The 27150-nt window shown below is 33.9% G+C and overlaps 4 protein-coding genes across 4 annotated transcripts; 1 reads left to right on the top strand and 3 right to left on the bottom strand.

The window, feature by feature from the left end:
• Window positions 1-3320: 3320 nt before the first annotated feature.
• On the bottom strand, window positions 3321-4037 carry LOC120218196 (protein RALF-like 24). Its single transcript, XM_039215163.1, has one exon. The coding sequence runs from the start codon at window positions 3870-3872 to the stop codon at window positions 3498-3500; it is 375 nt and encodes a 124-aa protein (XP_039071094.1). The 5' UTR covers window positions 3873-4037; the 3' UTR covers window positions 3321-3497.
• Window positions 4038-6909: 2872 nt separating this feature from the next.
• Window positions 6910-9301, bottom strand: LOC120218186 (heat stress transcription factor A-5-like). The gene is made up of 2 exons (XM_039215155.1): window positions 9026-9301; window positions 6910-8412 (listed from the first exon to the last, which is right to left on the bottom strand). Exons 1-2 carry the CDS (start codon window positions 9251-9253, stop codon window positions 7168-7170), a joined length of 1473 nt encoding a protein of 490 aa, XP_039071086.1. The 5' UTR covers window positions 9254-9301; the 3' UTR covers window positions 6910-7167.
• A 10227-nt stretch (window positions 9302-19528) lies between these two features.
• Window positions 19529-20342, top strand: LOC120218049 (transcription factor MYC2-like). The gene is made up of 2 exons (XM_039215043.1): window positions 19529-19720; window positions 19770-20342. The coding sequence occupies exons 1-2, from the start codon at window positions 19529-19531 to the stop codon at window positions 20340-20342; spliced, it is 765 nt and encodes a 254-aa protein (XP_039070974.1).
• A 3857-nt stretch (window positions 20343-24199) lies between these two features.
• Window positions 24200-26675, bottom strand: LOC120218187 (selenium-binding protein 2-like). The gene is made up of 6 exons (XM_039215156.1): window positions 26501-26675; window positions 26058-26253; window positions 25714-25941; window positions 25385-25616; window positions 24802-25182; window positions 24200-24656 (listed from the first exon to the last, which is right to left on the bottom strand). Exons 1-6 carry the CDS (start codon window positions 26613-26615, stop codon window positions 24375-24377), a joined length of 1434 nt encoding a protein of 477 aa, XP_039071087.1. The 5' UTR covers window positions 26616-26675; the 3' UTR covers window positions 24200-24374.
• Between the last annotated feature and the right edge of the window lie 475 nt (window positions 26676-27150).

Raw genomic sequence — 27150 nt, 5'->3', positions numbered from 1 at the left:
GTTTAGAGTCCAAGAGACAAGCAATGGAAGGAGGCAATGAAGTTGGAAATTTGGTATGAGTTGAGGGCTTGAGAGATACAATGAGAAAGTGGATTCATGGGGAGCATATATTTATAATCTTTAATTTCATGTATTCAATTACATTTCATTCTTTTTACTCAAAAAGATTATTTGATTCGACTCGATCTCAGTATTAATCAAGAATTAAACAGATTTACTCAAAATTATGAAATTATAATTTAAAGAATGGCAATTGTTTTATATTTTCCTTTTCTTTTTGTTCAAAGTAATGTAATTTCTTTTCCTTTTTTATGTTCAATGGATTTCACGAGTAAAATTTTACAATCAAATAGAGGTAAGTCATAAATGTTTTAATATATAGAAATATTTTGTAATTTTTTTAATATGTAAATTTCACCCTCACCAATATATTTATTAAAATTGTCTACTTTTAGTTTTATAACTATTTTTTATATTTCTATTTGATTTTATAACATGTATTTTTATTTTGATTCAGTTTTATAAAGTTAATATATTATAGTTTTGTTTTGTAAAATTCTGTTTCGGGTCAAGGCGAGATCAAGGAAATTATTTTGGGGTTTGGATCCAGGTCGGGTGCTAAAGGTGTAAAATAAAAGGGTAGATTATGTTTTGGTCACTCAAATTTGTCTTTATTTCTATTTCAGTAGTCAACTTTAAACTTTTTTGATTTATCACTCAGTTTTCGGGTTTCACTTTGTTCACATGACTAATAAATGTCTAATGTTGTTTAATTTTATGCGGTAAATTTACACAAAAGGCCACTAAAATTTTCCTCTTGAATCAAGATTTTCATATTCCCTTTGATTACATTGTGAAAGGAAATGTTTTGAAACTAATTACATTATAAATGATGGCCAACATGGATGAAAAACGGTGGAAAAGGATATCAACCATGTGAAAAAAAAGGTTAAAACCAAAATGTAACATTTTGCAACTGTGGTTATACAATTAACATGTTGAATTATAAAAAAAATCGAAATTTGGATGATGAAAAAAATTAAAGTTGGGTGACTAAAACATAAACAAAGACAAAGTTAAGTGATAAAATATATAGTTTATCCCAAAATAAAATTTTGGGCAAGATTGGTTTGGGTATTTTATATTTATATATGAGAATCGAATTTAGAGTTTAAAATTTAGATTATAACACCTTTGTTCTTTTTCTTAAGATCCCTCGATATCCAATAATTAAATAGAATTTTGATTAATTGCAAAATTAAATTACATCTTTCATAGTCACATTGAATCTTAATGGTACATGAAATTAAATAAAATAAAAACTATTAATTTGATATAAAATTACAACAATATATATTTTGTTGGAAAGGGCAGATCATGTAAAGAATGAACGCGTTACTGATTCTACCCAAAACCAAAAGGCAAAAGTGATTATACATTCCAAAAGCAAAAGCAAACGTAAAAAGGCCATGTTCCTACTATCCATGAAATTTCCATGTTAAGAGATTGGAACCTTTAACCTATTGATTCTACCCAACTTTTGGAAGAAAAGTTTGCCTTCTCATTCTATGAGGCAACATGTTTTATGGTACAATTTCGAAATTCGACACCCAACCTGGTTTCCCAATACTTTGCATTTTGGACATTGTTTCCAACAACTTTTCAGGTTACTTGTCCGTTGAATTTTTGAAAAGTTTATAGATAATGATGCAGATAACTAATGGCGATAAAACAATGCGAAAGTGCATCGCAGTCGAATATTATCAAGACTGTGACGATTGTCAACAAAGGGGTTGAAATGGTTTACGAGAAAGTCTTGACCATTCTTACTTGTCTTGGCCTTTTCAACAACAGTTTCCATGGAAGAATACCAGAAGAAATACAAATACTTATGTCACTTAAAGTGTTAAACTTGTCCCATAATGATTTCTCAGGTGAAATTCCATCCACACTTGACGACCTAGAAGTCCTTGAGTACTTGGATCTCTCACAGAACAAACTCCCAGGGAGTATTCGTCCACAGCTTACCATACTAACTTTCCTATAGGCATTGGAATTGTCTTACAACCAACTTGAAGGGAGCATACCCTAAAACAATTAATTCAATACATTTTCAAATCATTCTTACCGGGGAACCCAAAATTATGTAGGCCGCCATTGTCATGGAAATGCAATGAAGTTGGTATTCTAATGCCACCTGTAGGGGCGTTCACTTCTCGGTTTTGATCGATTTAACTGGCTGGACCGAATTAGTTTGGTTAAAGTGGTCGGTCACTGAACTAGTTCGGTTAGTGAACGGTTAATTTTTTTTCAATATTTAGTTGACGGTTAATTCGGTTCAAAATCGGTTAATTAACCAAAAATATTAAATATTAAGTATTAAATATATTTAACCACCCTAGACTCCTTAAATTATCAATATCTAATTAAATTTTAACTCAAATTAATCTAACTCAAAATATTATTAAAAAATTCGATTAATTAAGTAACCGACCGAATTAATGGTTAGATGTTATGTCTACTTTGGAAAATTGCTTTGGTAGGCTATGGCAGTGGTTTTGTTGCTGGGATATGTACTTGGAAAAAGCTAGGTGTTGTAGTAAAAGTTGAGTTCTATGATCATAAATCTCGAGCAGGGTATGTTTTGCCTTGAATAATATCCGGTTTATAGGAATTGGTCATCATTGTAGTTACTTTCAATGTTCATATGGGAGAGGGTTTGGCTGAATTTATCTGTGGATCATACAACGTTTCAGTACCTTAACTGGTAAAAGTGACGAGCAGTAAGTGTTCTCTTTCCTTCTCGTTCGGTAATGTTTGAGAAGTTATATTATCAATATATTTAAGGGTATAAATGAATAAATGAACTGTAGGCAATATAGGTTGGTTGGTGAATATGGTTTAACAGACAAGCCTAACAACACGTATAAATAAGAGATAAATAATCTTACGCTAAACCATCTGAGATTATTGATACATTGTATAGAATTGGGTTAGGATTGAGAGATGCCATGGTTTTACCTTGAACTTGAAGTTTGATCATTATAAAAGGACAGTTCAGACTTAAATGTAAATCAACATTTACCTTCTGTTCTCCACTCAAGAGTCAAGTAATTCAATTGGAAAGGTAAAACAAATAGTGGAGAAAACTTACATTTTACATAGTTATTGGGGATTTTCACTTTTAACTATGAAAATTGAAACAACCGATTCAAGCACAGAACATCTTGAAACCCCAGATTTTCCCAGTAAATACTCATGTTATCCCCCCCCCCCAATCTAATCTAACAAGCAAGCCTCAAATGTACTGGAGATTGAAGTTAAGAACATGCATTTATATATAGAAATTTGAAGCTAAGTATCTCTAAAATATACAATAATAATCCCAAAAAAAAATCAACATAAACAGCTCAAGAAACCCATGATCACTTGCAGAAAGCTGTCACAGACTCGGTTACAAAAAAAATACATCAAACTTGAGTCCTTTTTTAAAGGTTCTAGGTTCCAACATCTTTGATCCCTCTAGCACATCTTGTAATAATCTCACAACCCCTACTATAAGGATGAGCTTGACCAGCATGACAGTCATAGTAAGAAGCACCAGGCTTCTCACAAGGGACCATGTCCCTCCTCAGTGTCTCATAACTAATGTACCTTCTCTGCATCAAAAGCAGCCTCCTTTGGCTCTCGGACTCCATTTCTTCATCTCCCAAGCAATCTTCAAGCTTTTTGCTGCAAACCCTTTTCACCATGGCATCAACTTCACTGGTTTTCAGTGCATCTTGTAGCTCTAGAACTGAGACTGCATCATGCGTATGGAGACAAAGAAGGGATAGAAAGAGAGTGGTGAAGGTGAATTTGGGAACGGCCATTTTTAGGGAATTTTGGGGATTGGAGGAGTTAGCTAGGAGTTTTGTTGGTCTGTTTTTACGGGTCTTTCATGGGGGACTGAAAGTAAAGACATTTTAGAGTAGCTGAAGGGGTGCTGAATGAGGACAAGACATTGAAACAGTACAAGCTTTCCTTATATTTATGTTCCCACCAGATTAATAGGTAGAATTTAATTTTTAAAATTTCATTAATGAATTTTTTTAACTGTTAATCGAATCGATTTTTTTATAATAAGTAATTTAAATTAATAAAATTTGGTTAATTGGTCAATTAATCAAATTAACTGAAATTTATAAATAATATATATTAAATATTTTATATTTTCGATTAATTCAAACGGTTAATTTGGTTAAAACTAAAGTTTAAACACTCTAATATATTAATAATATATATAATATATTAATTTTTTTTATAATTTTGGTTAATTCGGTTAACCAACCGAATTAATCGATAGATGAAACTTAAAAAAATCATTAACCGTTAATCTACTGAACCTAAAATTAACCAATTGACTAACCGAAAAAACCTCGGTTCAGTCAATTAAATCGGTTTTAACGGTACTTTAAACACCCCTACAAATTATCCCACTTTGCTTTGAAATAAAAGGATATTTTTTAACCAAAATAAAAATTTTATCTTATCAGGTTAAATTAAATTACAACTTATCAAATACAAATTTTTTTGTATCTTTAAATATATTTGACTGGAGTTTTATTTAATTAAATTTAATATTTTTAATTAAATTAGTTGATTATAAATTATGAATGATAAGTTTATCTTTGAAATTATAATAAAATTTGGATTTTATTGATTTTTTTTCTTAATTTTCATGTAAATTAATGGGAAAATGTATTTTTAAATCTCATGAGGTGCATATTATTATTTATTTTTTAAAAGTTGTGACACTGTGTGATTTTGTGAATAAATATTGGTAATTTTTATTTGTGATGGTTATTGATTTGCAATTGAATTAGGTCAACACCTTTAATTTTGGGAGTGCTTGGCAGTTGGCTTATAAGTAGCACAATAATTGCTTGTGCTGCATATATAATACAAATTAATATTATAGGCTTATTTTTCACTTTAATTAGGCTTGTAAATGAATCGAACGAACACGAACAAAGATATGTTCATATTCGTTCGTTTAATTTTAAACGAACAAATGAACAAACACAAACAATTAAATGAACAAAATTTCTTGTTCGTATTGCTCGTTAAGGAATATAACTTGTTTATGATCGTTCGTGTTCTTTCGTTAAAATGATAAACGAACAAAAACGAACGAACATAAAATTAATTGAGTTTATATTTGATAAGAGTTTTTTCTTTCTAAATAATTTTAGGGTTTGTATTTTCTTTAATATATTTTGGATATTTTTTACTTGGTTTAAAATTAATATATTAATAGATTTAAGATTAAAATTTATTATGTCTTAATATTTTTAACGGGTATGGAGATTGGGTTGAATATAAACGAACGGATTACCGAACGTTCATAAACGTAAATGAACGAACCAACCCTTTGTTCATATTTGTTCATTTAATTAATGAACATAAAATCTTGTTCATATTCGTTCATTTAATAAATAAACGAACATAAATAAACTTCTCACCAAACAGTTTGCTCAACATTTGGTTCGAAAACATAACTAACTTTAATGAACTTAGGTTAAGGCTAAGTAAATGGAAAATAAAATAATTATTGTCTAACACTTCAATAAAAAATAAGATTAAAAATAGTAAATAATAATTTTTAATGAAAAAAGATACAGGTGAAGAAATTATTTTATTTTTTTAATTAAATTATTATATGATTCAACATGGAATTAAAGTGGTGTAGGTCCAGGAGTACTTCTCCCAATCTAATGCTATATTAAAGTCCAATGCGAAAAATATGTAGTAATTTAATACAATAAACAATAAACCTTAATCAATATTAAAAATAGTGGCACCAAAAGGAATTAATTGTGAAATTACAATGATTAATTCACAGTATAAATTGGTTAAATAAACTTATTCATAGGCATACAACTGCATCGACTCGATCTTTATAAAAATAAAATTTGATCAGACTCGATCTATAAATACCTCCAAATTGTTATCTATAAGACAATAATCATTTTTCATGATATTAATGAAATTGTTTACATCATCAGGAATTAGCAATTTGGGATTTAGATAGGGCTCAATATTCTCATAAATAACAGTATAAACCAAAATGAACCTATCAAAATTTATAGAGTAATGGACACTATGACTAATGATTTTGTTACTTTATATTCAACTTGTCACGTAATCATTATTTTCTTCTTTTAAAACTACGAAGAGAGGCACTCGAGTTCAGTATCTAGTAGTCACATTGGACCTCAACTATCATGAGAGTTCGGTCGGGTGGAACCCGAAACGGGAGACAGCTCTCTTAACATCTATTCTCTTCGTTCACAAGACTAGAAACCAACCATTAAGGATCATCAGGTTTCTCCAAAAGGCCTGTCAAAGCCAACCTTTTTCTTTTCTTATTGAGCTGTGAGGGCAAACTCGATTGATGAAGAATGTTTGACATCAACGCTCGGTTAACCCTTCCACTCTATATCCGAGACATACAGAAACCAAATATAGATTTCCATTTGCTATTCTACAATCATATTATCATTCTATCAATATTATGCTCATGTAATTTCAGTTGGATCCTATTTTCTCAAAAAACACGAAGATCTTAAATCATACATAACATTCACTACACAAACTAATGAATAATCTATGAATCAATCGGCCGAAATGAACAAGACAATGTCATAACTCCAGACCGATGTTACAAAAAACAATACCAAAATGTATGGGATGATTTGTTAGATGAACATCATAAGACAGAAACAACAATTCTGTTTCATTTTGCCAAAAAGTAAAGTTCTAGGCACTGAACACTTAAGTGTAGACTTCAGTTTCAAGATAGGGGAAAAAAGCAGTTTAGGTCCGTTTCGCAAGATAAAGATGGCCACTTAGTTACTGAAATCTTAAAAACTAGAAAGTAGAGCTACATAACTTCCTATTTTACAATTGAAAAAAGGTTGCTCTCTCTCTAATTTGAGCACTTATAGTAACATGCCATTAACAAAATGGAATTCAACATGATTTTATTCAAGCTAATTTTGGGCAGTTGTATATAAAATCAAATCCTATAAATGAAGTAACTATACATATCACAAAGAGAAAAGAAGGAATGAAAGACACCTTTGTAGACTTCTCACCAGATTTCAGGAAAGACAACTTTTCTGCTCATAGACTAAGCTGCTCAATGTTCTTAGCATTCCTGGCTAGTCCATGGTTCATCCTTTTGTCTTCTTGCTCTTCATACGGATCTACTCGATAATTGGAGCTGGCCTCTTCATTGTCAGAGGAACCTGGTCTTTCAGTGAGGAATTGTTCCCAAAATACATCATTCACTCTAACTGGAGGAACTGCAGGCTCTTGATTTCTGTTAGAGCCTTCTTTTGATGAAGATAATGTTGTTTCCCGATCAATCATGTTTCTGCTGTTCTCAAAAGCTCTGGGAGTGGGATCAGTGTCTTTACTGTTGGCATTGGACCTTGACCCTGGGACTTTTTTGATTTCCCAATTTAGTTGTGACATCCTTGTTAAGCTAGGACTTTTATTGACTAGCAATGACGAAGATGCCAGAGTTAGATTCAATTGACAGGAAATATTACTATCAGGTTCTTCATTGGAACTTAATCTCTGTTGCAGTGAATGCACTGTTGTGCTTTCATTCGTTGATACTCTCTGAGTGAAAGATGAATCCATGTTGAATGTAAAAGATGTGCCCGTATCTGAAAGGTCTAATGTTTCGGGAGTGAATAAAATGCCCTCAGGTCTGATATTATCATCCTTTGGTTCTCCTTGAGATATCCTTCTCTGCAGACTTTGTCCATCTTCGTTAGAACTCTGTGTGCTCTGAGAAACCAAATTAATATCCGAAACAGTTGATGATAATTCTAGTCTTAGCTTGTTCGAGAAATCGAGGTGGACAACATTTCCAATCTCAGGTGTAGAACTGCTTTTGTTATCCAAAAGATTATGCTGTCCAACTGGCTTGGTTTGATCATTTCCGGGCAGTCTTCTTTTCTTATTATATGCAGCAAAATCATCCACAGATTCAATCTTACGAAAAAGGTGTTCGACAAAAGAAGGGTCTTGCAAAGCCTTTTCTAAGAAGTTAAACAAAGTCTCCTGCCTCTGCTCCATTTGATCAGCCTGTAGTGTCAGCACTTCCACATGTTGCTTCAAAGTCAATCGCTCTTGTCTAGACTTCAAAACATTAGCCTCCAGTAAAACTTTTTCACGTGAAAGCTTTTCGATTTCTTCTTCATATCCAATTCTTTCTGGATCTATCAAATAACCTGGTGGGTTACTATGGTTGTGAATAGGTTTTCTGCGGTGAATGTTCTTAAGAAGATGCCTTTTATCTTTCACAAAATCTTCATTAGCGAATTCCCACTTTTCTGGATCAATTTTCCGGAACCCCTATCACCATATTAAATTCATATGCACTCAGATCATGCTTAGGCACTCAATTATCATACATCATCTAAGTAGGCAAACTATAAGTACTAGAAAACCATCTAATTCTCCTTTCAACTGCCCTATTCATCCGAGATAAACACAAACGCTAGACTACATACTCTCAATTGCAAAAAGATGCAGAAATTAAGTATATTTTGGTTGAGGAATGCACAAAAAAGGCAAATGAAGTCAAACAATTATGCCGAAGATTCTTAAATTCCAAAGTCAAAAGGAAGACTTATTTACAATCCTCACTTTTTCTCTACAAGATTGATTCACTTCCATAGTTCTTTAACTAAGAAAACACCTAAATTCTAATAGACGTTATGAATCACAGCAGAAGACATTGATAGAATGAAACCGAAGATGTTTACTCATCAGAAATGAACAAAAAAAAACGACAAATTTTCCATTCTCAAGGAACAATCACATAAATCACTCCATATGTTTGCTATCGCAATTTTGCAAAATGAAGTTAAATGTTAAAAAAGAACACATAATTTCGCCTAATTACCAATGAATTCAATCGAGATACATTAATTAGAGAAAAACCCAGAAAGAAAAAGAAGCCCACGTAGGTATTAAGCTGCCTGATGAAGCTGGAGAAGTTATTGTGCTTGAAATAGGTGGGAAGCAAAAGGCGGGCAAATTCAGGAGGGTTCCAAACCACAAAGCTCTTTTTGTTGGAGCTCCATGAAACGATGTCGTCCGTTGAGGAATCGTCCACCATGTCGTATGTCTTTACAAGAAACGGTGCAGGCCCTCCTCCGCCACCAGCGCCGCCGACTGCCGATGCGTCCATTTCTCGAATTTCCCCCCCTTTTTGGTGAAAATAGATTTAAGGGAAGAGTCGTCGAGTTTCCTAACGAAGAAATTCTACAATTTTGACTTTTATCTTATTGTGATGGTAAAAGTAAACATAATATTATTATATACGTTAAACTACGCATTTAATATTTAAACTATTTATTTTTATTCGTTTTAGTACTTAAATTTTTAATTTTTTAAAATCATATCTAACATTTAGTTTTTCTTTTATTTTAGTACCTCGCAGTTAAAAATTTAATAGACGGGATCGCCAACCATCGCGCCTACAATCGTCGGTCGTCACATCTATCGATCGATGAAGCCCAAACTTTCCACCCAGCACCTTTTCGACTCCTTGAACATGATTCCAACCTCGATTTCACTGAAAAATACATCAATTTTCCAAAATCGATGATGGACTCTTCGACTTCTTCATCCTTTGATCTATGTCGTCAACTGTCCGATGAGCCTGAAACTGGACTTTGTTGGTTGACTCGTCATTCTCTCGCGATCCACCATTCGGATTGGTCGTTCGTCCACATGTTAACGTCCAGTTCAGACTGTTGCCAATTTTATAACAAAAAATAACGAGTTTAGAACATATGAATACTCAGTTGATCATTTTGTAACTTTCAATAGTCGATGACTCAACAAGACAACACTCTATAGTCTAAAGACCACTTTATAATTTATAATAGTCGATGGACTTAACAAAGCAACACCCTATAGTCAAGAGACCATTTATGTACTTAACCCATTAATTCAATAGAAATGTAAGTTAATATAATCTAACAAGACGATTAACCCAACGCGGCCCGTCAATTGAATACACACATCAATACAAAAATGGTTGTATTTCTTAGTGAGAAGTTGGTATGAATTCTCCAAGTACTCTTTAACGAGTTTCTCCATCAACAATCAGAAATCTTTCAACCTAAATCCGTCCTTCTAATCAAGATAGATTTCCTAAATGTGAAATCCGAGCATTGCCTCAATGGACTGCATAACAAAGAATCATGCACACCATGATCAACTCCATGGACTGCATAAACGTGAAATCATGCACACCAAAACTCTAGTCAACTCCATGGACTGCATAACAAAGAATCAACCCAAGTCATCATCATATATCTAAATATCTGCTCGTACGAAAAATCCATAAGTTAAGATCTGATAGTTGAGAAATTACACTTCAATGGGTGCCGTGAGAAGCAAACACAGTTACAGATGTAATGACGAAATTGGCTGATCATCGGATTTTTTCCATGACAGTGTATGAAGCTCCCCCCGGCCCCCATCGACAGTCGTTGATCGAACGAGACATTCATGGTCCTCCTCATTTTCGATTCCGCTTGTAATACTTTAGTACTCTCCTTTAATTAAAAATTAAAATTTACTTGGGTCAAAATATATGAGAATCTTTTTCACATGATTCGCTAGAATGGTGGAACGTGTAAGTTGTAACATGTCAACTTGTCTTAATCTTTATCCAACTTGTTCTTAAATCCCACATTCACATTGACCGAAAACAATTTACTAATCGATCCAGATACCTAGTTTCCTATAAGGCTATAAATTTTAAAACCAGAAACAAAAACTCCTCAACCTCTTCATTTTCGATCTCATTTTTCCAGACCAGAAGATGGCAAAACCATGGCAAACCCTCGATTCATCAAACACTTGTTTGCTTGTATCCATGGTTTTCTACGTTCATTCCGTGATTCTCATCTGTCAATCTCTCGGCCTCTCGTACCAATCCACATTGGTGGCATCATTCGCATCAGTTCCTTGCTGTTTCTTCATCATCAGTAGTTGCCTGCAAATGGAGGCATCGTTTGGAAATCTTTACCAGAACTATTTATTGTTCGTAGCCGCTCATCTTACAACTGTTTGCAACCTCGACAACCAGGATTTGGCGAGAGGGAAGTTGTTGTTGTTCATGGGGATCTTGGTTCTTTCACTTTACACCATTTACATCTGGTGTTTTACTCAGCAGGGAAGTGATTCATCGGAGAAGAGCGGGTTTCGTCGTACAATGATAGCGGCCTCGTTTTCGTGCATGGCGAATGGGATCGCCTTGGCCGGAAGATGGTTCATTCCGGGAGGCAGCCTTTTATGGTTGATGATTGGGGCTGGTGCTATGCTTTCGGTTGGTGGTGTTTTCTTTTGTAGTTATCGCAAGTTCAAGAAGTCATGATCATCTCCTTTTAAGTACTTGTATTGAATTATCATGCCAACAAAAATGAGATACAGAAATGTTTCTGAATCAATCCATAAATTAAAAAACTTTAAATCTTATTATTTTCCTCTTCTGAATTAGCACACAAATATTTTGGATAGGATGATTTTCTGTTCTAAAGATGAGATGCTTGAAAAAGTTAAATCATATGTATTTTGACGACTATATGACCTAACAAAACATTTTGTATATCGCTTAACCAAAACTAAGCATATGACTTAACCAGAGTTTTGAGTTCGAGTTCTTGTATATGTAGAGAAATTTTGTTGTTAAATTTATCTACCAAAATTAAGTATATGACGCGAGTCAGTCCAAATTAATCAATGAAAGAGAAAAAATAAATAATTTTAATACAACTTAAAGTATACTTTCGATCACATGCAATAATCGTAGTTATTGTTACGAATATAATCGTGGATATGACATAAAGAACACGATCTTCCATCCACTTCAAAAAGAGATGAATCATAATTAATCGATAAATTCATTATTTTCATTCATTAAATTATTTTAAATTAGCATCCCATTCATTGTACATAGACTTGAAGCATATGTCATAAAGATTAATGCTTGACTAAGCTTCTAATTTTTATATATTTTGTAAGAATTCATATTTGACTAAATCTTATAATTGAATTTCATATAATTAATTGATTTAATAAATCATAATCGCTTTAAGAATTTCAAAGTCTATAAGAAAAAAATCATTTAAGTGTCTTGCTTACATTCGCACTAAATTAAATCTTTATTGTTAATTAAAAATCAAGTTTTTTGTCTAAATTTTACGTCGTTGATTATTTTATTTGTCAAATTATGTAGTCTTATAAACCAGACTTATGAGATGAGAAGGTAAATTATATGAACAAAATGAAACATCTATTATTCTTAAAATTTTATAAATTTATTTTTTATAATTATTTTCCATACAAACAAAACCTTAAAATTAAATCTGAAAATAAAATTTCAAAAGATAATAATGCAGATGTTTGACTATTGAACCCATACAACATACTTTCCAGTCTTAAAATCAAACATATATTAAAATTTTTCCATGTTTCCTCCATACTGGTGGAACATGCATGTAACGTGTCTACTTGTCTTAATCTTTATCCAATTTGTTCTTTGAATCTCACCTTCCATTGACTGAAAACAATTTATTAATTGAAAGTCAACCGATCCAGAAATCTGGTTTCATATAGATCTGAAACCCAGAAACATAAGCTCCCCAATCTCTTCAGTTTCTCTGTATCGATGATGGCAAAACCATGGCAAACCCTCAATCCATCACAACTGTCTTTGCTTCTTTCCATGGTGTTCTACGTTCACTCTGTCATTCTCATCTGTCAACCTCTCGGCATCTCCTACACTTTGACATTGTTGGTATCTTACGCATCGATGCCATGCTGTTTCTTCATCGTCTGTAAATTCCTGACAATGGAGGAATCATTTGGTAATTTTTTCTGGAACCATTCATTGTTCGTGTCCGCTATTCTTTCATCTGTTTGCAATCTCAACGGCGAGGATTTGTGGCTTGGGAAGTTTCTGTTTTTCATTGGGGCCTTGGTTCTTCTAGTTTACACCGTTTACACCTGGTATTATTGTCGGCAAAGAAGTGGTTCATCGGAGAAGATCGGTGTGCTCGTGGAGATCTCGTATTCGTTCATGGCGAATGGGATTGCTTTGATCGGAAGATGGTTCGTTCCAAGAGAGAAACTTTCGGGGTTGATGATTGGGGCTGGTGTTATGTTTTCCATTGGGGTTATTTTCTTTTGTTGTTATATGTCTTCTTCAGCCAAATTCAAGAAGCCATGATCATCTCCTTTAAGTGCTTGTATTGAACTTATTTCGGCAATTTATAATTTCACATTGGTATATGATGATATTACATTACATTATACGAAGTGCAATCATACTTTTAATTAAAAATAATTGACGAATACTAAGTTTTATCTAAATATGTTTTTACCATATTACTCTTTCTTGTTTTTATTTAATCGGCGGTAAAACAAATCTTAATATCTGTTGACAGTTTTTTTTTTCTTATTATGTCATTTGTTTTCATTTTCTTTCTTGAGTTTTTTTAATTTTAAATAAGAATCTTTATCATAATGACACATATTTCTTTACTATTGTGTCATACTTTTCTCTTTACTCTTGTGACACGTTTCTTATGGTTTTTTGTACGTTTTTCGCATACCTTTGCGATCGTGTTGGTGCTCACATAAAAATCCTCATGATATTTATTTTTTAATTGGTTTATCGGTAGTTAAGTATTGTTAGATCTCTTTTTTAATATTACTATTGTGTCATGCTTTTTCTTTACTATTGTGGCACGTTCCTTATGGCTTTTGGTACGTTTTTCGCATATCTCTGTGATCGTGTTGGTGCTCGCACAAAAACCCTCATGATATTTGTTTTTTGATTAGTTTGTTGGTGGTTAAGTATTGTTATATCTCCTTTTTAGTAAAATATTGTCAATTTACTGATAAAATCAAAATTGTATAACGAAGTAGTTTGTCAAATTATTTGGTTCACTCACCATTCCTTTATCGCTTCATTCTCAACTAAAGGTTTTGTTTTTCTTTGTATCTTTGGGTTTAATATTTTTGTGTTATGTATGAGTTTCTTGGTGGCTATTATTCCCTTTCTCTCTATATTTGAGTGTGTTATAATTTTGATTTATTTCATTATTTTTATTAATAAAACTCAATTATCATTGTCAAAACAATGATGACTACTCTATTTTATAAAGAATAAATAAGGTTTTTTTAGAGATTATAAAGAAAAATAATTTTGATCCTTTGAATTTTAATTTTATAATTTATTAAGATCTCTTTATGTAACACCTCAATTATTGTAATTATTGAGGGTCACTCAATAAGATATATATTTTTTTAAATAAGGATAACGACAGCATGGTTGGAATCCATTGCTTTCCATTTTAGAGGAAATTTTATATTATTTCCTGCTACAGAGTGTATATACATAATGGAGCAAAACAGTGTAGTACTGATCATTTAGAAGCCAAAGACAAAAACCTCGACCAGTTCACACTTGATATTTCTTTTTACTGTCTGTCGGCCATGGAAGAACTAATAATCTCACCATCTTCATCTTCTTTATTAGTGTCCTTTTCAAATAAAACTCCACCTCTGACTCTCCAGCAGAGGCTTCAACATGTAATTGAGAGGCATCTGGATTGGTGGGCATACGTTATTTTTTTATAGCAAGCGTCGAACGATGACCAGGGTCGGTTGTTTTTAGCTTGGGGAGACGGTCATTTTCAAGACACCAAAGATACGTCCCCGAAATTACGTGCCAACAAAATTTCAAACATTCAGGGGTTGCAAGATGAACGAAGGAAGGTGATGGAAGGAATCCAAGACCTCGTCGGAGATAACCACGACATCGATATGTCGATGATCGACGGGACGAATATCAGTGATGCTGAATGGTTCTACATGTTGTCTTTGACAAGGAGTTTCTCTGCCGCCGAAGGGATCCCGGGAAAGTCTCTTACGACCGGCTCTTTGGTGTGGTTAACCGATGCCCGCGAGTTGCAGTTTTATAATTGCGAAAGGGCTAAAGAAACACAGTTGAATGGCATTGAAACTATGGTCTGTATACCGACTTCTTGTAGCGTTCTTGAACTTGGATCCTCGGAAATTATCAAGGAAAACTGGGGATTAGTCCAACAAGTGAAGTACTTATTTGAGTCGGATCTCAACGGCATGCTACAAAAACAATCAACTCCAAACTTCTCAAATACATGCTCTCCACCGACTTTCTCCTTGTCCTAGCTGGTTTAGTGCTTATCATTTGGCTTTCTCAATCAAGGTTGAGAGCTGGTAATATAAATAATAATAATAAATGAAGAAAGAAGTAAAGAAAGTATGGGTGAAAGAAAGTCTGAACTGAAGAAATAGCAAACCACGTGGGTTATGGGGAATTGTTGATAACATGCAAAAAAGGGTAAACCATAAGGTATGTCATCCAAGTTTGGTGAGATCTTTACCTTGTCTCTTAGTTTCCAAGTGGTTATAGTTATGACATAATAGTTTTTACAATATCAATTTAGTCCATAATGTTAGTAATTAAATATTACTGCCTCTTCAAGTTTTTAGTTATGCAAATTAGGTTTTCAAATTATTAATTAGATTCTAATAAGTTATTTTTTTATGGCAAGGAAAATTATTGGAAGTCGTATTTGTACGATAAATTATCCGTATTCGTTAGAAAAAGATTGGAAGCTAGAAATCAAGTTTATGAGCTGGAATTTAAGACTAATATTTTGGGTTTTGTTGATGTTCCGATTTTAAGATCCGTTTCACCAAAATCGAACTCGGAAGTTGAATTAAAGATCGATGGCGTTCGAATGGAATTTTTAAGGTAGATCAGTATTGCATGGAAATCGAGGTAATACTTTAATACCTCTTTATGCTTTATGAAACATGTTGGTATTGGTAAATGCATGAATAAGATAATATTGGTCTCATATATGTAGTTAATTAATTTCTACACTCGATCCGAATACGATAAAAATTCGGTAACTGATTATGGTTCAGATGATTTTTATGAGAAATTGATGGAATGTTAGAATTAAAAATTTCAAGTTCTGTGTATAGTGATAAATGAATCAACTTGGATCTATACCATATAATTTATTTCATCAAAGGTACTTGGATGGGAAATTATGAGAATATTCCGGTAGAGTAAAATTACGGAAATACCCTTATATTGTAAGATGACAAGAATTGTCCCTGAAAGTTGATTAATAACTCTGAAATGATATATTGATCTGATAAAATTACAGATGTGCATAAGAAATGCTAGTTTGCTTAGAAAATTTGGATAACCGGTTTTAACTCAATAAGGTTTATGCAAGATACCAGAAATCTGTTAAGGAATCATTTTGAGATCAAAGAATGTTCGGGAAAGCAATTAACCATTGGATCTCTAAAGTATAATTATTTTCGTTAAGAGTTAATACCGAAATTATTTGGTTAAGAAATTATGAAAATGCCCTTTAGAAGTAAAAATAGTCCGAGTTGACCCTGAATGAGAAAATACTTTGAGGATTCATTTTTTAAATCGATAAATTATTGATTTACTTATTGAGATCCTATTTTTGTATGGAAATTTCTAATAATTCGTTAGTAACATCTGATAAGGTATTTAACTTGAAATCTTCGAGTTGTGAGTGAATACCTGAAGAATAAATTATTGAGGGTGCTCTTCTGTCACAATTGTTCGTATAGAATGGAATAGATGATAATTTTGAATTAAATAATAAGATCGGACGAAAGGAACTGATTAAAATACGTGGGATCTGTAAAATGACTAAAATACCCTTATGGTCTATACTAAGTAAATGTTTTGGATTAACTAAGAAATTCAAATAAACATGGATGTTGTATTGCTCTTTAATGTTATGAAACATAATTTAAGCCGATCAAACAATGCTAGTGCTATATTAGTACTTGAATGACATAGATACCACTTGAATGATAGTTCGTCTCCGCAAGTTTGGATTGATAATAATTATGGAAGTACTCAGCTCAGCTCAACGCTAGAGCGCATGTGATATTAAGAAGTGGATATTCGTGAGATAAATCAATCACGAATACCAAAATGATTTTAGTATATGACCAAAGTGAACTGAATGGAAGTACATGTATCCAAAACTCAGAAGTGTCTGAATTACTCTGGAAAACTCTGAAGTAATCGGGATAGCATTAATTGATAAATGAACCAAGGAACCTTAATGACGGAGAATTTAGTAAGTAATTGGATGAGTCTAGAAATACAATAAACTTGTATGATGTACGGTCCCTATGATTATAAACTAAGAATCAAATACGTCATCAATTCTTGATATTGTTGTAATATGGAAAGAAAATAAAGATTATAAGGATGTTTGTTCGATTCCTTAAGGTATATTTAACGATGATTATGAAAATGATTTATGGACAAGAATTGTTGGTATTATAGAGTGAATACCAGGAAGGGCAATGAATTGACAAATCGACAGGCATCAGTTCCTGAAAGTTGTTCAGCTCAAGTTGTTCGATAATCCGATCGATTGTCATGGATGGTAATTGCCCTGAATATTCGTTTCTTCTTTTTCGACTCAAATCACTCCGGTTATTCTGGATGCACATGGAAACATAGTGGGATTCTAAAGTATTAACCTTAAAAGTCTGTTTAGATCGATTAGTAACCGATTCTCTTCAATAAGATCTTATTCCTGGAATCCGATCAAATTGCACAAGTTCATGTTATCCATACTGATGACTACAAAATGCCTTTAATAAATATTGGGATTTCTCTAGTGTGTTCCTTATATTTTAATAAATTGTTTTATTGTTTTAACATGAGGTACACTGAAATTTATGGTTACTGTTTTATGGATGCACCGACTTAATGGTGATGGCTTATGGATTTGTATCACGGTATAAATTGTATCTTGGAGATACATATTTTGTAAAGTACAGCTCTGATCAAGCTGGAAAATTTTTATGGACCTAATGTGACTATTAGGTAGGCTCTGCGGCCCTGAGATCATTCTCGGGTAGGCACCGCGGCCCTAAGATGTGTTCTTAGGTAGGCCTCGTGGCCTCGAACTTTCTTGGGTAGGCTCTCAGGCTCTAAGATGTTCCCTTAGGTTAACTATTTCTACGATGGTTTTAAAATACGAGTTTAAAAAGCTCCACTACAGTATGGTTTATGGGATTTATCGAACTATCATTTGATTAGTGTACTTATTATGATTTTATCGTACTGATGGAACACACTAGACATCCTATTCGACCTCATGAAACGTGATATTATGAATACTTCCTATGAAATGTGTTCTTCATGGCTTCTACTCGATGATCTATTAAGGGATCCTCAGATTATTCCGCAAACTGGTATATGTATGATTCAATAAGGAAATTGTATGGCTTTTCATTTATCTGCATGTCATGTAGCGTCATCTGGTAGTTATGTGTTACTGAGCTTTTCGAAGCTCACTCTATTACTCACCATGGCAGGTTAAAAGAATTGTATCGGTGCAACTGTTGACATCAATAAGGGAGTTCTTCCGGCTTTGCTTTCAGATGATGGTACATGTGATTAAGGGGCATGCATATTGTATTTTGTTTTATATCTGAGTTTGAAAAACATGTTTAATTTCTGAATAATAATAAATCATTTTATGATTTTACATGTTTTAAGAAAATTTTTAAATTTTCCGTTATTTTTACAGTGGGTCGCTCCGGTGGCTTAATGTGACACTCTAGATTGGATCGGGTTATCCGCATCGGTCTGAGGGGGTTACATTTAGTGGTATCAGAGCTTTGGTTTGAGTCAAAATTTTCATGATAGACCGGTCGGTCGAATGTCAAAAGATGTCTGATCAGTACATGTCCTTAGACTACAATCGTACATATCTGAGCCTGAACGCCAAGGTTGAGTCCCTATTTATAACGAGCAAATCTAAGTTTTCTATCCGTTAGGACTCTACTATTGCATAAAGGAATATCGGTAACGACCGTTTAAATTCTGTAAAGTACCTTACGAGCCATGTGAGAGTTACTCATTTGAGAAATTCTGACTCGACTCCGAAAATAAAATTGGGATATGTTATCGCTATATGAGCTTATTCTGGTAACTAAGGCTGAATTGATTCTACAAGGATAAATATAATCTGATTCTTTTATTGGAAAGAGAGCGAGTTTTGGAAAAAAAATGTATACTCAACTGGTTAAGGATTAAGAGAGTATCGATACTTCTGTAAAATCTACTGAAAGATATAAATGAACTGATATAAATTTCATTTTTGTAATTTTTTGACATTAATGAATTTCGAAGACGAAATTCTTTAAAGAAGATGAGAATTGTAACACTCCAATTATTGTAATTATTGAGGGTCACTCAATAAGATATATAATTTTTTAAATAAGGATAATGGCAGCATGATTGGAATCTATTGCTTTCCATTTTAGAGGAAATTTTATATTATTTCCTGCTATAGAGTGTATATACATAATGGAGCAAAATATTGTAAGTACTGATCATTTAGAAGCCAAAGACAAAACCCTCGACCAGTTCACACTTGATATTTCTTTTTACCGTCTGTCGGCCATGGAAGAACTAATAATCTCACCATCTTCATCTTCTTTATTAGTGTCCTTTTCAAATAAAACTCCACCTCTGACTCTCCAGCAGAGGCTTCAACGTGTAATTGAGAGGCATCTGGATTGGTGGGCATACGCTATTTTTTTTATAGCAAGCGTCGAACGATGACCAGGGTCGGTTGTTTTTGGCTTGGGGAGACGATCATTTTCAAGACACCAAAGATACGTCCCTGAAATTACGTGCCAATAAAATTTCAGACATTCAGGGGTTGCAAGATGAACGAAGGAAGGTGATGGAAGGAATCCAAGACCTCGTCGGAGATAACCACGACATCAATATGTCGATGATCGACGGGACGAATATTAGTGATGCTGAATGGTTCTACATGTTGTCTTTGACAAGGAGTTTCTCTGCCGGCGAAGGGATCCCAGGAAAGTCTCTTACGACCGGCTCTTTGGTGTGGTTAACTGATGCCCGCGAGTTGCAGTTTTATAATTGCGAAAGGGCTAAAGAAACACAGTTGAATGGCATTGAAACTATGGTCTGTATACCGATTTCTTGTAGCGTTCTTGAACTTGGATCCTCAGAAATTATCAAGGAAAACTGGGGATTAGTCCAACAAGTGAAGTTCTTATTTGAGTCGGATCTCAACGGCATGCTACAAAAACAATCAACTCCAAACTTCTCAAATACATGCTCTCCACCAGCTTTCTCCTTGTCCTAGCTGGTTTAGTGCTTATCATTTTGCTTTCTCAATCAAGGTTGAGAGCTGGTAATGGAAATAATAATAATAAATGAAGAAAGAAGTAAAGAAAGTATGGGTGAAAGAAAGTCTGAACTGAAGAAATAGCAAAGCACGTGGGTTATGGGGAATTGTTAATAACATGCAAAAAGGGGTAAACCACAAGGTATGTCATCCAAGTTTGGTGAGATCTTTACCTTGTCTCTTAGTTTCCAAGTGGTTATAGTTATGACATAATAATTTTTACAATATCAATTTAGTCCATGATGTTAGTAATTAAATATTACTGCCTCTTCAAGTTTTTAGTTATGCAAATTAGGTTTTCAAATTATTAATTAGATTCTAATAAGTTATTTTTTTTATGGCAAGAAAAATTATTGGAAGTCGTATTTATACGATAAATTATCCGTATTCGTTAGAAAAAGATTGGAAGCTAGAAATCAAGTTTATGAGCTGGAATTTAAGACTAATATTTTGGGTTTTGTTGATGTTCCGATTTTAAGATCCGTTTCACCAAAATCGAACTCGGAAGTTGAATTAAAGATCGATGGCGTTCGAATGGAATTTTTAAGGTAGATCAGTATTGCATGAAAATCGAGGTAATACTTTAATACCTCTTTATGCTTTATGAAACATGTTGTATTGGTAAATGCATGATAAGATAATATTGGTCTCATATGTAGTTAATTAATTTCTACACTCGATCCGAATACGATAAAATTCGGTAACTGATTATGGTTCAGATGATTTTTATGAGAAATTGATGGAATGTTAGAATTAAAATTTCAAGTTCTGTGTATAGTGATAAATGAATCACTTGGATCTATACCATATTTTATTCATCAAAGGTACTTGGTGGGAAATTATGAGAATATTCCGGTATAGTAAAATTACGGAAATACCCTTATATTGTAAGATGACAAGAATTGTTCCTGAAAGTTGATTAATAACTCTGAAATGATATATTGATCTGATAAAATTACAGATGTGCATAAGAAATGCTAGTTTGCTTAGAAAATTTGGATAATAGGTTTTAATCCAATAGGGTTTATGCAAGATACCAGAAGTCTGTTAATGAATCATTTTGAGATCAAAGAATGTTCGTGAAAGTAATTAACCATTGGATCTCTAAAGTATAATTATTTTCGTTAAGAGTCAATACCGAAATTATTTGGTTAAGAAATTACAAAAATGCCCTTTAGAAGTAAAAATAGTTCGAGTTGACCCTGAATGAGAAAGTACTTTGAGGATTCATTTTTTAACTCGATAAATTACTGATTTACTTATTGAGATCCTATTTTTGTACGGAAATTTCTGATAATTCGTTAGTAACATCTGAGAAGGTATTTAACTTGAAATCTTCGACTTATGAGTGAATACCTGAAGAATAAATTATTGAGGGTGCTCTTCTGTCAGAATTATTCGTATAGAATGGAATAGATGATAATTCTGAATTAAATAATAAGATCGGACGAAAGGAACTGATTAAAATACGTGGGATCTGTAAAATGACTGAAATACCCTTATGGTCTATACTAAGTAAATGTCTTGGATTAATTAAGAAATTCAAATAAATATGGATGTTGTACTGCTCTTTAATGTTATGAAACATAATTTAAGCCGGTTAAACAATGCTAGTGCTATATTAGTACTGAATGACAAAGATATCACTTGAATGATAGTTCGTCTCCTCAAGTTTGGATTGATAATAATTATGGAAGTACTCAACTCAGCTCAACGCTAGAGCGCATGCGATATTAAGAAGTGGATATTCGTGAGATAAATCAATCACGAATACCAAAATGATTTTATTATATGACCAAAGTGAACTGAATGGAAGTACAACATTTATCCGAAACTCAGAAGTGTCAGAATTACTCTGAAAAACTCTGAAGTAACCGGGATAGCATTAATTGCTAAATGAACCAAGGAACCTTAATGACGGGAATTTAATATGTAATTGGATGAGTCTAGAAATACAATAAACTTGTATGATGTACGGTCCCTATGGTTATGAACTAAGAATCAAATACTTCATCAATTCTTGATATTGTTGTAATGTGGAAAGAAAATAAAGATTATAAGGATGCTTGTTCGATTCCTTAAGCTATATTTAGTGATGATTATGAAAATGATTTATGGACAAGAATTGTTAGTATTATAGAGTGAATAACAGGAAGGGCAATGAATTAACAAATCGACAAGCATCAGTTCTGAAAGTTGTTCAGCTCAAGTTGTTTGATAATGCACATAGAAACATAGTGGGATTCCAAAGTATTAACCTTAAATGTCTGTTTGGACCGATTAGTAAACGATTCTCTTCAATAAGATATTATTCCTGGAATCCGATCAAATTGCACAAGTTCATGTTATCCATATTGATGACTACAAAATGCCTTTGATAAATATTGGGATTTCTCTAGTGTGTTCCTTATATTTTAATAAATTGTTTTATTGTTTTAACATGAGGTACACTGAAATTAATGGTTACTGTTTTATGGATGCACCGACTTAATGGTGATGGCTTATGGATTTGTATCACGGTATAAATTGTATCTTGGAGATACAGATTTGTAAAGTACAGCTCTGATCAAGCTGGAAAATTTTTATGGACCTAATGTGACTCTTAGGTAGGCTCTGCGGCCTTGAGATCATTCTCTGGTAGGCACCGCGGCCATAAGATGTGTTCTTATGTAGGCCTCGTGGCCCCGAACTTTCTTGGGTAGGCTCTCAGGCCCTAAGATGTTCCCTTAGGTTAACTATTTATACGATGGTTTTAAAATACGAGTTTAAAAAGCTCCACTACAGTATGGTTTATGGGATTTACTGAACTATCATTTGATTAGAGTACTTATTATGATTTTATCGTACTGATGGAACACACTAGACATCCTATTCGACCTCGTGAAACGTGATATTATGAATACTTCCTATGAAATGTGTTCTTCATGGCTTCTACTCGATGATCTATTAAGGGATCCAGCTGGAAAATTTTTATGGACCTAATGTGACTCTTAGGTAGGCTTTGCGGCCCTGAGATCATTCTCGGGTAGGCACCGCGGTTATAAGATGTGTTCTTAGGTAGGCCTCGTGGCCCCGAACTTTCTTGGGTAGGCTCTCAGGCTCTAAGATGTTCCCTTAGGTTAATTATTTATACGATGGTTTTAAAATACGAGTTTAGAAAGCTCCACTACAGTATGGTTTATGGGATTTACTGAACTATCATTTGATTAGTGTACTTATTATGATTTTATCGTACTGATGGAACACACTAGACATCCTATTCGACCTCATGAAACGTGATATTATGAATACTTCCTATGAAATGTGTTCTTAATGGCTTCTACTCGATGATCTATTAAGGGATCCCCATATTATTCCGCAAACTGGTATACGTATGATTCAATAAGAAAATTGTATGGCTTTCCATTTATCTGCATGTCATGTAGCATCATCTGGTAGTTCTGTGTTACTGAGCTTTTCGAAGCTCACTCTATTACTCACCATGGTAGGTTAAAAGAATTGTACCGGTGCAACTGTTGCCATCAATAAGGGAGTTCTTCGTGCTTTGCTTTCAGAGGATGGTACATGTGATTAGGGGGCATGCAGATTGTATTTTGTTTTATATCTGAGTTTGAAAAACCTATTTAACTTCTAAATAATAATAAATCATTTTATGATTTTACATGTTTTAAGAAAAAATTTAAATTTTCCATTATTTTTACAGTGGGTCGCTCCGGTGGCCTAATGTGACACTCTAGATCGGATCGAACTATCCACATCGGTATGAGGGGTTACACTTTACTACGATTGTTTATTTTAGACTAAGAGACTGTATAAAAGGAGAAGAGGATTTTTAATCATATTTAGAAATGATTTATTCTTAAGATTTAGATCTTATCTGAACATTTTAGGCAACATATAATTTCACACGTCACTAGAATCATCTGCATTGATTATCTTTTTCCCTACTATGGGATGATTTCTTCATGGCCAAACTGGTTTTAGAGATGCTTAAATCCAAATGTCTGAAGTGCAATCACCACCCGGGTATCTCATCTCATGAGCCAGGCAAGGTCCATCGGGTTCGGCTCCGAAATCGACAAAAAAATCCGGGTTTATCGTAAGACCGCCTTTCTCGGTGTCGACATCGATCAGCAGCATGTGGGAACCCTTCTCTATGACATCCGGATAGAACTGCCGATCCCATGTGCTGAACAGCGAGTTTGTCACATATAGCCTCTTCCCATCCAAGCTCAACTGTGTCATATGAGGTCCCCCTCTCAAGCTATGTCCCTATGAACAACGTTAGGAATGATCAATCCGACAAGTTAACATCGATGTTTTGTCATTACGGTAAAACATCGGGATTCGAGTGTCTCCAATAGTCGTATGAGACCGGTGAGTCGGTAAAATACTATATATCGATGTTAGAACAAACCTGGATTGTAGGAACATCGGTTTGCCATGTTGTACCATCTTCTGCAACGGCGACTATAGGGCTTCCCTTTCGAAGCAATCCTCCAACATATACTTGTCCGACCAAGACCGGGTTTTTAGGGTCCTCGATGTTGTATTGTCGGACATCTCCATGAAACCAGTTGACGAAATACAGGAATCGATCGTCGAGTGAGATCAAAAGTCCGATTATAAGCCCGGGCATTTCGGGAAGGATCCAATTCTCCACTTTCAGTGGCTCCACTTGGATAGACACCTCGTGGCCCCATGATCCATCTTGGGTCTTGAAAAACCGTACCACGTTGCTTGTTAAGACACACTCGACGTACCCCATGTCTTTGGATGGTTCATGCAAGAATCTTATCTACAAAGAAACAATAACATTAATACAGGGATGAACCAAGAGGAGATTGATGGAGATGGTCATCCCTTGAAACAATAACATTATTGTAGGAATCTATTTTCGTTTGTTTTCCTAATATAAAATTTTGTGTCTGTCCCTACATTAACATATCATTACAACATAAACACAAGCAAAATCTAGTTTCGGAAACAAAGTTATAAACCTCTCCGGGGATGAGACCATTGTCACCAAGATCCAATGTTTGTCTAAGATGACCATCAGGCCAGTCATAGACAAAGAGTTGTCTTCCATAAAGACCATCTTCGACATGTTTAAGGTTGAAACCTTGGGTGAAAGCATAAGGAGCCCCAAATGATGAACAGATCATCGTTTTATGTCGAGGTTGGTACCAAAAATCATAGCTGAAATCAGCTTTAGGCCCTGGTTTCTCCCACCTGAAGACAACAACAAGTTACGGTTATTTAGATGTTCATATCAAAGAATTAAGACGCAATTGACGATATTCTGTTGTTCGGAGTTTATTGCTTTTACCTTCCTTTGATGTTGAATTGGGAATCGAGGAGGAGAAATCCATTGCCTTTGGAGTGTCCATCTTTGTCTCCTAGAAACGAAATCATTACGTCTCCGGAGGCGAGGCAGTGAGATGTGTGGGGGTATGCTAAGCCAGTTTTCTCAACGATGTCTTCCGGCTCCACCACTTTGTGCAACGACGGAGCCTTCGGATTCTTCTGTGTGTCGATCACATAGACACGGCCAGATCTGAATGTATATATATACAAATACAGATACGAGAATACGACACTCTAAGAATGTGACACGTCCAAATACGAATATAAAGATATATATAAAATATGATATAGAGTATGTTATCTTACAGCAACCCAGGCAGGATCAGGAAACGTCGAGTTGCAGAGGGATCACCATGGCAGGAACTGCATGAATTCCACCCAGTGTGATGAAGTTCATCGCCTGTATATGGCAAAGACAGCCTGTGTATAACTTTCGAATAAGTAGGTGAGTTCGGATCGACATCAACCGTTGCCAGAAAATCAGGCTTCTCTCTACCAGTTCCTGCATTCATACAAATTCCATTGCAAAAAATGAAAACTCATTTACCAACTTCAAAACTATCACATGCATGATCAGAACATTAACGAATCAAAAAATATTTTTAAAGATAGACACTCATATATTAATAACATAAAATATGTGAATATAGATAAAATTTCAAGACGAACATAAACAATAAAATAGATAACTAGCAGAAGAAAATTTAGATTTCAAGATAGATTTACCACGAGAACATAAAGAAAAGTACCATTATAAACACAAGTAACATAGAGAAGAGCTTCTGTAGGACCAGACATGGCTTCCAATGGAGTTGCATATCCTGGTCCTCCTGCTCTCTTGCAACACCCACTTTCTTCACCCATCTCTGGTTTTTCTCTAATCTTTTCTTACAAAAAGGCTCTAATGGCGATTGCTTGTGAAAAACATTGGGAGCATCTACTGTGATTTATAGGCTATTGGGAACCAAGTGTAGCTGAGAGTGACATGCAGAAAACCGCCTCATCTTTTTGAATACATTAAAAAAATATTCTTTCTACTATTACTCGATTTAGATCGATTGATGAATTAATTTTATAAAATATTTGTTTTAATAAATTATCTTTTGACATACATTTTACAATTTGAGAAAAATTGAACATGTCCGACCCAGACTTACTAACAACTTTGCAATTTGATTGATTATGGCCATAATCAATCAAATTGCAATATTTTACTTTAATTGATAAATTTTTATCGTGTAGAAATTAAATTTGATCTTTGCTATTAACAAAGGGAAAATGTCAAAAATAGTCCTTAACGTTTACTAAAATAGTCATTTTGTTCATATCTTTTGGAGCATTTTGAATCTCAACGAGCATTTTGAACCTCAACGTTTCACTTTGAGACAAAAAGCTCCCT

Source organism: Hibiscus syriacus, unplaced genomic scaffold (assembly GCF_006381635.1).
Source record: "Hibiscus syriacus cultivar Baekdansim isolate YM2019G1 unplaced genomic scaffold, ASM638163v2 tig00110195_pilon, whole genome shotgun sequence".
NCBI classification, from domain to species: Eukaryota; Viridiplantae; Streptophyta; class Magnoliopsida; order Malvales; family Malvaceae; genus Hibiscus; species Hibiscus syriacus.
The sequence above is the reverse complement of the archived record's forward strand: the minus strand, read 5'-3'. Positions and strand labels throughout refer to the sequence as shown.